This window comes from Crocodylus siamensis, chromosome 5 (assembly GCF_052110815.1).
Source record: "Crocodylus siamensis isolate JL-2025a chromosome 5, ASM5211081v1, whole genome shotgun sequence".
NCBI classification, from domain to species: Eukaryota; Metazoa; Chordata; order Crocodylia; family Crocodylidae; genus Crocodylus; species Crocodylus siamensis.
In genome coordinates this window covers 38,415,564-38,428,329 of record NC_143399.1, presented here as the reverse complement: position 1 = coordinate 38,428,329, position 12,766 = coordinate 38,415,564, and the positions used below count along the sequence as shown (strand labels likewise).

General features: G+C 58.0%; 2 protein-coding genes across 4 annotated transcripts; both read left to right on the top strand.

Moving 5' to 3' along the window:
* Window positions 1–1,971: 1,971 nt before the first annotated feature.
* Window positions 1,972–8,230, top strand: CDC42EP5 (CDC42 effector protein 5). The gene is made up of 2 exons (XM_090050006.1): window positions 1,972–2,113; window positions 5,661–8,230. Exon 2 carries the CDS (start codon window positions 5,661–5,663, stop codon window positions 6,237–6,239), a length of 579 nt encoding a protein of 192 aa, XP_089906132.1. The 5' UTR covers window positions 1,972–2,113; the 3' UTR covers window positions 6,240–8,230.
* On the top strand, window positions 1,984–12,749 carry LENG9 (leukocyte receptor cluster member 9). 3 transcript variants are annotated; one of them, XM_090050005.1, is made up of 2 exons: window positions 1,984–2,113; window positions 10,612–12,749. In XM_090050005.1, exon 2 carries the CDS (start codon window positions 10,619–10,621, stop codon window positions 11,924–11,926), a length of 1,308 nt encoding a protein of 435 aa, XP_089906131.1. In that variant the 5' UTR covers window positions 1,984–2,113; window positions 10,612–10,618; the 3' UTR covers window positions 11,927–12,749. The 3 variants fall into 3 exon arrangements, with proteins under 3 accessions (XP_089906131.1, XP_089906129.1, XP_089906130.1); XM_090050003.1 differs by lacking the exon at window positions 1,984–2,113 and adding an exon at window positions 6,710–6,839; XM_090050004.1 differs by lacking the exon at window positions 1,984–2,113 and adding an exon at window positions 8,368–10,215.
* Window positions 12,750–12,766: the final 17 nt, after the last annotated feature.

The window sequence follows — 12,766 nt, the reverse complement described above, 5'->3', positions numbered from 1 at the left end:
TCATGTGCTCAATCAGGCCCATCAACTGGATCTGGCCTGTGGATGGAGCTGGCACTGCCCATGAGGCCTGTGGGGTGAAAAGTTTGGGCCCAGCAGCATAGAACGATTCACTTATATTCTAGTAACACCAAGAGACCATGATGAAGAATGGGCTTTGCTGGGCACTGCCCAGACACCAGCTGAGATGAACTCCCTGCCATGAGCAGGCATTGCCCAGACAGGCTGAGATCAGGGCCCTTTTTGCACCAGGGGCCATCCAGACACTTCAGACTGACATCTGGTTCCCATTGTGTTGACTGGTTCCCAGATAGCAATTAAGATCAGGATGCAAGTGCTGCCCAGGGCTCTGAGTTTAGGGACCCCTGTCATACCAGGGACTGTACATGAAAAATACCCAAGAGCCCTTGCTCCAAAATCTAGAAGGAAAGGTTCTCTCCCCCCTTCTTAATCTCCCCTTTTATGCTGCCAACATATACTTACCCCAGTTACTCACATGTGTAGACTCTGCATGTGTCCCTGAGGCTGAATTCAGTAAAGCTAGACCAGCCACCTCCCATCCATCCATCTATCTCTCCCTTCTACCTACCTACCTATTCATCCATCCCCTCCATCCATTCATCCATCTCTGTACCCATCCATCCCTTCTATCTACCTATATATCCATCTGCCATCCACCCATCCATCCCTTGTATCTACCTATCCATCCACCCACTTATCCATCCCTTCTTATACCTACCTATCTATCCCTCTACATGCCCCCCCGCCAGTGTACCTCACTGAGATATATATTAGATCTCTCTTTATAGCTGTATTCCATACCCAGAGATTTGTGGGTGCATGTGTGATGCCCTGGGTAGAGTGTTGCCCAGGTGTTGCCCTTCCCCCTCTTCACCCTCACCCTTACCCCGTTCTGGTCTAGTTCAGGTGCTTTGGTCTGAGGCCATGACAGAGACTGGGGCTGCATGACCAGATCTTGGAGACTGGAGAGAGAGCGAGAGAGAGAGAGAGAGAGAGAGAGAGAGAGTGTGTGTGTGTGTGTGATGGACCCTTCATGCTGCATCTCCTCCTGGCTGGCATCTCTTGCCAGAAGTGCCTGCCTGGGAGTAAATTAGCACATGTATGTGGGTCCATCTATATACACATCCATCTTGCCAGCCCCCCCATATACACCCCACATTTCACCATCCAGCCCATAAATATTCCTCTGTCCTCCACACTCTGCATCTGTCCCCATAGGTACCTATTTATGCACCCATCTGTCCATTCCCCTACCTTTCCTTCCACACGTTCTTCTATCCATCCTTTCACCTACCCCTCCACCTCTCCATCCATCCATCTCTCCACCCACCCACCCATCCCATCCCATCATTCTGTCCATCCCTTTTATCTTCTAACCCAGTTTACTCATCCAACTCCAACTCCAGGCTTGCCCCTAATTTCATTCTACCCCCCCTCTCCCCCAGCACACACACACACACACACACATTTCTTTTCCCTCTGAACCTCCCTGTTTCCAGCTGCCCTCTGTGTTACTGCTGACTCTGCCCTGCCAGGGCCGGAAGCTCAGGAATGCAGTGAACTTTATAAGTTGGGCTGCACGATGGCTTTTTTCCCCCACTTTAGCACAATATTTGCTTTGGCTTCCAGAGGCTGGGAGACGGTGAACTGGGCTACCCATCAAACCACTGAGGCATTGAGTTCCTCTATGGAGGGGCTCTTCCAAGTGGCGCATCTTGATCTGGCACCTCATGACTCCTGTGTCTCTGATAAACGCAGGTAAATAAGAGTCCTGGAGCTCACGCCCCAGAGGGAGGAGAGAGAGTGCAGCTCCACGGAGGAGGAAAAAGAAAAAGAGGGGGAAGGAAGAAATACATGAGAAGAGGAGGAGAGTGGCCAGGGTCCTCATCGACTCGGGGGCTTCTGGGAGAAGAGGATGGCTGGATGAAGACGGGCTAAACGGGACGTGCTGTTGGATTTGGGACAAGTGTTGGCTTCTGTGGGCTCCCTGGGCTCAGTCGGTGTCGGGCGCCTCGCTGGATTACAAAACAGGAAGAGGGAGACTTTGGCTGGATCCCAGTAACTCGGATTTCTCCCAACATCAGATTGAGTTAGGGTGAGTGGAACTGAGGTGGTTCCCAGCTCGGATGGAGGGATTTGGGGGTGGGGGGAGGAAACAGGGTTCTCTGGAGAGAAAGTGTGTGGGGGGGGGGCAGCATGGATGGGGAAGGGGAAATGCCTGGGCTGGATGTCTGGGTTCTGCCGCTGGATCTGGGAGGGGAGTGAGGCAGAGCCGGGAGTCCAGAGTCTTAGGTCCTTGCTGTGGATCTGGGAGGGATTTGGGGTTGGGTGGGTTTGGGAGCCCGGACGCCTGGGTTCTTTCCCAGCTCTTGGAGGGAGTGAGGCCTGGTGGTTGAGCTTTGCTTCTCTGTTTCTTGCAGGACCCCATGGCCCCCTCACCTAGGGGGGAAACGAGGTATTTCCTACCCCCCATTCTCCCTCCTCAGGGGTTGTTGTATCAGCTCCTGAACACCCAACCTTTTCCTCACCCACCCAGCTCCCTGGAAACAGAGTTCCTGTCTCTCTTGCTGGGCCAGGGAGAGAACCCAGGCGTCCTGGCACCAGCCCCTTGCTCTAACCCCACAGATGCCTCTCCCCTCCCAGTGTGTGTGTGGGGGGAGCTGATTGGCCCCTGCTCTCCTGGGTTGTTTGCTCCGGGCCTTCCCTGGCTTTTCCCCTTCCCCAGCACCATGCGGCTCCCACTCCCTTCACCCACTGCCTGCAGGGGGAACTGAGAGGGTGGAGGGGCTGTGGAGTTGTGCCACAGTCACTGCAGATCCTACCCCTGGCTAGAGCCAGGATACAACCCAGGAGTCCAGGTTCCCAGGCCCCACACCCCTCCCGGAGCTGAGGACAGAACCCAGCGTCCTGCCTCTACCCTGAGGCTGGTACCCAGAGATCTCCCTTCCCTTGACACCGACACCGTTCCACCCGCCTCCCTGGGAAGATGAACCCCATCCGCCTTCTCCCTGCGGGGGTGAGGAGGTGGAGATGGGGCTTGCTTCCACAAAGCCTGGCAGGCAGGAGCCCAGGCTCCTACTATTCCCTGCTCTGCTCTGGGAGGGGATTAGAGCAGGGGGCCTGGCAGCTGGGATGCCTGGGGTCTTTTCTTGGCCCTGGGGGGAGAGTGGAGTCTGAGCTCAGGGGCTGGGAGCCAGGACACCTGGGCTTTGTGCCAGTTCCAAGGGAGGGAACTGGGCCCTGCACTTGCCAGTGTCTTCAGCAAGCTTTTCCCTGTGCAGTGCGGGGCCAGGCCTTCCTCTTCCTCCTCAGCCCCTTCATCCCAGCCCACTGGGCTCTTTCTCTTGCCATCTTGGTTTCTCTGGCCCTGACCCCTGCTCCTGCTATTCCTGCATTTATCTAATCCCCTTTCAGCCCCAACCCCTACTGCTTCTTCCTCGCACCATTTCTTTGGCTGATGCCAGTGGGTCCATCCCCTTCCCCAGGCCCATCTCCCCTCCTTCATGCTTGGTCTGGGTCATGTTTCCCTGGGACCAGCCCTCTTAGCCGTCTTCATTGCTGTGGAGAGTGCTAGGCCCTGGCTTGGCACAGGCATTTTAGCCTTGTCTGCTCCTTGCTGCTCTGAGGCTGTGGAGAGGCTGTGGCTCATCCAGCCTCTGCCTAAGGCTGGGCTCTTGGCTTGTCTGCCCAAAGCTTGATGCTCTCAATGGCCAAGGGAGAAAACTGCCCCGCTCTGAGGTGTGCCGGCAATGTCCTCCCCATTGTGTCCTTCTTGGACCTGCCACCCACTTCCTTTGCCAACCCAGTCACTTTGCCCGTGTCGCCGCTTCCCGCTGGCTCCCCTTTCCTGTCTTGGGGTTCTTCCCTTCAGGTCCATCTCAGCATGGGAGCCCAGACACCCGGGTTGTGTCCCGGCTCTGGGAGGGGCGTGGGGCCCGGGGGTAGCAGCGGGGATGGGAGCCCGGGTGCCTGGGTTCTGTCCCAGCCCAATCTGGCAGGGCTGATGGCAGGGGGGTGCCTCTATCCCAGGCCCTGGGGAGAGCGGAGATCTGTGCAGGGAGGGGCTCGGATGCCTGAGTGTGGCTGTGGGGGGTGGGGAGGCGATTTCCTGTCCCAGGGAAGTGAAGTCAGTTTCCTCTGGCCGACCCGCCCCTCCCCCATCTGCCAGCTGGCAGCCCTGGCCGGGGGCCTGCGGACGTGGGGTGTCCTGGGTGGGTGGGAAGGGTGGGCTTGGGGGGCCTCAAGGGGGCAGGATGGGGCTGGCACAGCGGGGTCACAAGGCAGAGGAATTGGCTTGGGGGGTTGGTCTGGGGGTTCTGGTGGAGGCTTCTGATGACAGTTTGGGAAGAGGATGGGGGTCTAGATGCCTCTCTCTTCTCTGGGTTCAGCCTCGAGGTCCTAGCCCTGAGCTACCCTGGGGGCTGGGATCCCCTGTCCCACAGCTGGATCCAAGTGATGGAGGAGAGGTGATTGCCTCCCTCTGTGGGCAGGTGGGAGGGGGCAGGGGATGCACCCCAATCCACCCCACATGGTTCCCCCCCCCCACACCCCACGCAGCCGCCTATCCCACAGGGCAGGGAACCCGTTGGACCGGATTCCAGCTCAGCATGGCTCTCCCAGTTGTTATAGGACTGAGTCTGGGGATGAAGCTGGTGCCAGAACAAATGGCAAGCAGAACTAGGAGCCCGGACATCTGGGTTGTATCCCAGCTTGGTGGAGGGGGCTGTGGGGTCTGGTTGGTTAGAGCAGGGGGGCTGGGGGCCAGGAACCTGGGTTCTCTCCCAGCTCAGGGGAGAGAGGGGTGGGGTCTGGTGGGTTAGAGTGGGGGGGCTGGGCTGCCAGATATCTGCATTCTCTCCCCACCCCTGGCAAGCGCCTTCCCAGAGGCCGGCCCTACCTCCTGCTCTCAGGCTGGAAGCAAGGCTGGGTCTGACACCCCCCCCAGCTCTGTTCTGGCTCCAGAATTACTGTTCCCAGGAGCATGAATCAATCCTGCTTATTAGCTCATTGCTTCAGGCCAGTGCTGGTGGCTGGGATCCCTCCTGCAGCCAGGAGAGAGGGGAAGCAATAGGTTGAGACTCATTCACAGGCAGCAGTGGAGCCCAGGTGTCCTGGCTCCCAACCCCACCCTCCCAACCTCACTCCCTTCTCTGAGCTGGGGTAGAACTGGAGCACTGGCTCCCAGCCTCCTCCGCCCTTGACGTCACTGCCCCCTCAGAGTCCTGGCTCCTAGGTCCTCTCCCCCCAGCCGTAACCCTCTAGACCAGTGGTCTCCGAAGTGGGGTACACGCACCCCAGGGGGTGCGCAAGACAATCCATTGGGGTGCGGGAAGAAAATATTAGAACTTCTATTTATATTTAAATAAATGTACATATATTGGGGGTGCATGCTCAAAAATTTTTTACTGGTAGGGGTGCACGATCAAAAAAGTTTGGAGACCACTACTCTAGACCTCACTCCCCTTCCAGAGCTGGGGTAGAACCTGCGTGTCCAGGCACCTGTTGCCCATTGATCTGGGGCTGGATCAACCCTGGGGCACCCAAAGTGCTTCATACCCTGCAACATCCAGGCCCCCCTGTCATGTGGGGGCTGGCACCCATAGGGTGCCACCCCTGACCCCCGTGCCTCTCTGTGCCCCCAGATGCCGATCCTGAAGCAGTCACCTGTGACCCAGTCAAAGAAGCGGCCCCGCATCGACCGGGACATGATCAGCGCCCCCCTGGGTGACTTCCGTCACACCATGCATGTGGGCCGTGGCGGCGATGCCTTCGGGGACACCTCCTTCCTAAGCAACCATGGGGGCCCCAAGCCCAATGGCCTCCCTGCTGCCACTGATGGCCTGGCTCAGGCTGAGCTCCCCCAGCTGCCTGCAGGAATGCCGGGCAGCCCCACTCCCTCGGGGGGCAGCTGCTTGGATGGCAGGGGTATTGCCTTGCCATCACCCCCTGGCAGCCTGGATGGGGAGCTGTGCTATGGCGAATCCCTCTTCTCCTTTGAGCTGGATCTGGGGCCCTCCATCTTGGAGGAGGTGCTAGGTGTGATGGACAAAGGGGGAAGGCCTCATGAGGACAGCCGGGGGACAAGGCCAGTGGTGGGGGAGGGGCTGAGTCGCAGCCCAGATCCGCGGCAAGGGGAGGAAGAGGAGGAGGAGGAAGAAGAAGCTGGCTCTGGGCATGGCTACTCATTTGACGATGAATTGGATGATGAGATTGGGCTATAGGGGAGGCATCTTGGGTCCCCCCCACTCCCCGGCCACATCCTGGACTCTGTCATTTCTGATTCTTCTCCCACTCCCCTTGCTCTCCTTCCTGTGTTCTTTTTACCTCTTCCACCGTCTTTCTCTCCCTCCTCCCCTCCCCAGCCTCGGTTCCTTCCAGGCATGTTCCCAGGAGGTGCCAGGCTTGGATCCTGTTCTCCCCTCCTCCTTGCTTCTGGGCTTCATGGAGATGACCCCCCACCGGCATCCAATTCACAGATCCTTTCACCAGTCCAGCCAGGGACCCATTGTCTGCCAATGCACCAGTTGACAGACCAGACTGCAAATGGATCACTCTGCGATTCCCTACCAGTTTGAGCAATCAACCCAACCTATGGACCAGTCAACCCTGTGGCCTAGTTCAGTCAACCCAGTGGCCAGTCAGCCATTGCCTCAGTCATCAGCATTCAATCTACCAACAGTTGCCCACTGACTTGGCATCCTGGCTGTTGATTACTCAGCCATCACCCCCCCGTGCCCACCCCCCCCATTAACAACTGATTCATTCATGGACAAGTCAATTGCCCACCTGCCCATTAATTGGTCAGTCATCTCTTCAATCAGGTAGCACAACAGTTAAACAATGGATCTGTCAACCCACCTATCAGCAGTCAACAGACCTGTCAGTGAGATGATCAACCAGCAGTCAACCTGCCAATCAGTAGACCAGTCAGCAGCCCCCATGTCTGCCCCTTAATGATCTACCCTTCTCTTGGGGGTCCAAGCTGATGAAGCAGAGATGTGGACAGGAGCCATGGAGCTATGGGCCCCCCACGGGGCTTGGGGGTGTTAATACATTAGCCTGGGGGGCATTGGGAACCAGGACACCAGGTTCTGTTCCAGCTCTGGGGAGGGGATGGAGCATCCAGCTGGTTATGAGGAGAGGTGGCCTCATGTTACTATGGCTTGGGTTGGGGATGGAGCCGGGATAAAGGGACGTTTATTCCAATGTTGGGAAGATGTGTTAGCATGTGGGAGGGCAGCATTGAAGCTGTGGAGGGAAGGGGTTGTTCAGCAGGGCCCATTAACGGAATTCCTGGGTGGTGTTTTGCTGAAGTGAAGTCCTGCTACCTCCCTATGGCTGGAGGTGGTGCGGTGGGGTGGCATAGGAGCTTAGGAGGGGCAGTAAACTCAGCCTCTGGTCCATGATCTCTTGTAAAAGTGCCTGCTCTGTGATCTCTGGGTTCAGTACCTGCTCCAGGGGGCCAGAGTTGGGGGGTTGTTCCTATGGGGTTTGACCCGGGCTGTGGTGGGACAGGAACATTGGTTGATGGGGAGATGAATGCACTGGAGAGGTAAGAGAATGGCTGAGGAAAGTTTAGGGAAATGGTCAAGGACAGGCTGGAGGTGGTGATTTGAGAGGAAGGCGAAAACGTGGCAGAAGTATGGATCAGGACCCCTGGGTTCTACCAGCACAGATGCGGTGGGGGGGAGCTGGGAGCCAGGTGCCTGGCTTCCATCCTTGCTACATTATCTATTTGCATGGGGGAACTCAGCCATATCCATTCTTGCTCTGTGCCAGTTTTTCCCTGTGATATGGAGCTGCTGTTGCTGCCCTAGAAGGGAAGGTAGGGCAGGCTCTGTGATTCTCCAATGAAAGCTGCTATTTAGATGCTAAGAATCAATGTATCTCTCAAGCCCTGGCTGCATGGGGGGGTCCAGGCTGAATCCTGATCTCAACTCCCCTGGGTCAAGCCCAGGTATCTCCTTTGCCTTTCATCATTCCCCTGTATGCCTCCACCCCACCCCCCCAGCCTGCCTCTCACCCTCTGAGTCTCCCCTACCCCTCAGTGAATCTCTGCATATATTTTTATATCTCTGTATATTGTTCCCTATGTATAAAGGCCTCTTATGCCCCTAGCCCCAGCCCCATAGCTGCATCCATTCTAAGGCAAATCTTTATATGGCGAGAGAAAGTTTGTATTTCATACAGTTGAATAAATGTGGTTCTGATCTCTGTGAGGTTTTCTAAGCCGGCTGCTCCTGGAATCTTTTCCCCTCTTCCAGCCTCCACCAAGCCAAGCGGAAGGAGGACGAATGAGCGGCAATTGCCGTCCACCCAGGGGGAAGGGAAATTCCAAAGAAAACCAAGGGAGTCAGGAAGGAAATATTTCCAGCTCTGGAAAGGGCGTGGGGTTGGCAGCCGGACATTTGGGGTCTGTCTCAGCTCTGGGAGAAGATGGAGACTGGAGAGGGGGAGAAGACAGGAGAGGAGGGATAGGACTGGAGCCAGGACTGCTGTGTTTTAGCCCAGTGCAGGAAGGGGAGCAGGGCCTGGTAGGTTAGAGCAGGGGGGCTGGGAGTCAGGGTTCAAGCTGCCCAGCTGGCTCCCATCTTTCTGAGCAAGGTGGATGGCTGGGCTGGGCCCTTAGCATTGCAGGAAAGCTGAGCATGCTGGGGCTGTTAGTGCACCAGCCTTTCACTTGAGCCTAAAAGGTCAGGGCCCTTGTCTAGTCCTCCTTCCAGCCCTCCCCCCCCACCCTGGGGGTGCCTGTAGGACAGTCTCTAGCCCTATCCCGTCATTCAGCTAGCTTATCCCACACCCCAAGGCTGTACTATACCCCAACACCAATGTAGCTGTCAGATCTCAGGCCCAGTTCCTTGTCCCTTCCCCTTGCCATGCCCTTCCTTGCAGCCCTTACACCCACCAGCCTGCCAGTCCTGTGGGGGTGTGGGCTGGGGCATATATACTCCAGGTCTTACCATGGAGCCAAGATCACCCCCAACGCTGCCTGGGCAGGCTCCCCCACCCTGCCCCACTCTCCCCAGCAGGCAGCCTGGGCTGTGGTCTCGACTGCAACATCTGGCTGGCTGCAGGACACAGACCTCTCCCCCCCCTCCCCCCTCAAACTAGCCCCCTGGGTTGCAATTGTTTAAATTTCCTGGCACTGGGCTATTTCCCCTGTAAACAGAGAGTGTGTGTGGGGGGAGGAGGGACCAGCTTGAAATACTGCAGGAGCCAGCACCAAGCCTGACAGGCCCAGGGGGCAAAGGTAGCCGCTGATGCAGACCAGATGTGAGCCTGAGGCACCAGCAGCTGAGCTGGCTGCATTGGAAGGGCCCGGGGAGCCGGGGCTGTGTCCTCTTAGGCGGGGCAGGCCATAGGGACTAGCTCTGATCCAGCCCCGGGGTTGTGTGTGTGTGTGTTGAGGTGGGGGTCCCTGAATTGATAAAGGAGGTGTCCTCAATCCTGCCTAATGTCTTTGGGCTTTAGGATTTAGAGCTGGGGGCCAGGATGTGAGCGCGCAGATGCCTGGGTTTGCTCCCAGCTCCAAGAGGGACATGGGGTCTGAGTTGGGGTGGGGGTGGCAGGAAACAGCTAGGAGCTAGGACAGCTGGGATCCCTCAGGTCTGGGAGATGGGGGGAGGAGCACGCACTGGATTCAGGACGTGTGGCCCTTATCTCACCCTTTCCTTCTGCCAGGGTGATGATGACAGCAGTAGGTGACGCAGCAGTACCATGCGGCTGACAGCGTGCGCGTGTTGGGGAGTGGGGAGCCCAGGCGCCTGGGTCCAAGCCCAACTCTGGGCAGGGGTGGGGTTGTGGGCTGGAACAGGGCAGGGGCTGACAGCCAGGCTGCTCTGGTCCTGCCCCACACTGGGGAGCAGGGCAGGGGGCGAGAGTTAGGGGACAGGTCACCTGGGTTCCCAGCCAGCCCTGGGTGTGGCTAATGGCCGCTGGGCCTCGCTGAGCAGGGGACACTTGCCCTCTGCTGGCAGCATGGCAGTACAGCAGCTCCATTCCCACAATCCTTTGCAGCATCTTATATTGCCAGGGTGTGGTGGTGGGGGTTGGTATCCAGGGAGAGGAGCAGTGGTGGACAGGGCAGGGCAGGGCAGGCCTGTGGCTGCTGGCAACACTTCTGTGAGGCTGAGCACACCGGGGCTGGGGGACACTGGCCCCAGCCTGTCTGAACACCAGAGCTGGGATCTGGCAGAGGTAATGCTGGGGCTGGATCCTGGCTTGGTTTTGCTGGCTAAGAACCAGGGGAGGAGTTGGGTTATACTTACCTGGCAGGGGAAGCAGCGTGACCACGTAGGCCGGGCAGGCCCTGCAGCCTGTCCCTGCATTCCGCTCATGTGGGGCTTTTGGCCTGCTGATATGTCCTCCCCAGGAGGTTTATACTGAGCAGATTCTTTTTGGTATTGGGTGGTGGAACCGGAGCGTGCTCCATCCACTCCATGCATTGACCTGGTATTGCTTCCAGGACCGGTGCAAAAAAAAAAAAAAAATTGACCCCCCAGGGGCTGGCCAGTGTCCTGGTGTGGGGCTGGAGCAGGGCTGGTGTCACCCCGGGGCACAGGCCCTGTGTTCTGCTCTCTCTTTCTCTTACAGGCAGTCAATGGAGGAAGGAGCTCCCGCCTCTGGGAAGGACCCCGTGCCCCCTGCAGCCGATGCCCTGGTTCCTGATGCTGTGGCCCAGGCAGTTGCTGACCCCTCTCTGGAGCCTAGAGCCCCCTGCCGCTTCTTCCTGGGGGGCCGGTGCCGCTTTGGCAGCCGCTGCAGGAACCCCCACCCCACCAAGCCAGCTGACTCCCCCCAGCCCCCACTGCAACCTTCAGCCCCCAGCAAGAAGCCCCCCATGAAGACAGCTGAAGACGTCATCTCCCGCATCCTCTGGGACCCCCTGCTGGACCCCAGCAGCTTCTCTGTGGGCTACCTCGATCGCTTCCTGGGTGTCCTAGAGGAGCCCTTCACAGCCTTCTCCTGGGAGGACCTGGCATCAGCTGGGCCTGGGGTGCTGGCCGTGCCCCAGCACCGCATCCGATACTTCAAGTACTGCGGCCGCATGGTGTGGGACAGGGCTACCCGTACCGATGATGTCTTTGGCTCCACCGGGAGCAGGCGCACCATCCTGGAGGTGATGGAGGAGGTGGCTGAGGCCCAGCAGATAGGCTCAGGGGCAAAGGACCCTGAGTTAGCTGTGGATGAGAACCACGCCTCAGATGGGAAGGATGGAGGTCTGGGTCATGGCTGCGAGGAGACAGCTTTGGAAAGCCATGAGAAGGAGGATGAAGATTGGCTCCTGGACCCATACAGCAGCCCACCAGACCAGTGGAGACTGCGCCCCAGCCACTTTGTAGCTGTCCGTATCACCAGCCCAGAGCTCTGTGGAGCCATGGGAAAGGTGCAGGAGATCCTGTCCTGCCACTGCCCAGCCTTGGCAGGGTTCTGCGTGCCTTTGGGCAGCCTCCACCTCACACTGTGCCTGCTGCAGCTGGACGCCCCCTCCGAGATCCATGCAGCTGTTGTTGCCCTTCAGGAGCTCCAGGCTGAGCACCGGCGTCTCCTGCCTCCTGCCCCTGTGCTGGTCTTCCAGGGCCTGGCTGCCTTCAGCTCCCATGTGCTGTATGCTGCTCCTGAGCCCTCCCCTGAGCTGGGAGCTCTGGCCCAGGCCCTGGAGCAGGCGTTCAGACGGAAGGGGGCAACGGTGATCCAACCCCAGGGGCACCCCTGCTTCCATGTTACCGTGGCCAAGATTCCACCCCAGGCAGAACCGAGCTTGAGCTTGCCCACAGAGCTGCCAGGGGTGCTCAGCCATGGGGAGCTGGGGGCCCAGGCAGTGGAATCGCTGTGCCTGTGCCAGGTGGGGCCAGGGAGACGGACTGATGGGTTCTATACCACTGTCTTGGAGCTGGATCTGTACTGAGGGCCCAGGGGCAGCCCCTGCCCTCCTCCCAGTCCCATGGAGCTCATCCCCTCTTGGATCTGAGGCTCTGCATCTGAACCAGCACCCTTGCCCCCAGCCAGGACTCCTGGGTTTTGTCCCAGCTCTGGTGGGGATCCAAGTGTTTCACTGCACTCCTAGCTTTTGTTCTTTCCAGAGACTCATGACAACTGGTTTCACTCCCCTCCATGCATGCTGCTGTTTTGAATTGCCAGCCCAGAGCCCTGCAGTCTCCATTTCCAGCTTGCAGGTTTGGCTTTTCACCATGGTGCACTAAGACACTTGGGTTCCTCTGACCCATGCACTGCCCTCCTCCCCAGGCTATCAGAAACAGCAAAGTTAACTGAATCTCCTCAACTTAGGGCTCTTGCCATCAAAGTTGAAGGAGTCTGATATATGCCACAGGTTCTCCAGCCCCTTCCTGCTGTAGCTTGACCTTGGCCAGTAAATAGAGGACCTTGTCTAGGGGGCACCAATTTGGGATAGCCACCCTGCAGGGCAGAAGTCTGGCCTTCAACTACTCTACACCTGTCTTTCTCCAGCCAGTGATGCTGCTACTGGATGAGAAAACTGAGGCACAGGCAGTCTATGCCTCCCTGGTGTGCCAGGACCAAGAAGCAGAGGGTGCTTATTCCACTAACACCAGCCTAGATTGAAGTCACATCCTACAAATCCTTTCAAGGTGCTGGCTGATCATGTAAAAGCCAACTGCAAGGAGCCTGGGGCAGAGGTGGGGTACAAACCCTTACTCCCTAGGTAGCCCCTGAACCATGCTGCAGAGACAATAAATGTAGTGAGAAGCCTTTTTTTTTCCCCTAGAGT

Coding starts and splice junctions, on each gene's coding strand:
- LENG9 (XM_090050003.1), top strand. CDS start 6,784: ATGGACAAGTCAATTGCCCACCTGCCCATTAATTGGTCAGTCATCTCT. Junction 6,840..10,611: donor TCAGTCATCTCTTCAATCAG/GTAGCACAACAG, acceptor TTTCTCTTACAG/GCAGTCAATGGAGGAAGGAG.
- CDC42EP5 (XM_090050006.1), top strand. CDS start 5,661: ATGCCGATCCTGAAGCAGTCACCTGTGACCCAGTCAAAGAAGCGGCCC.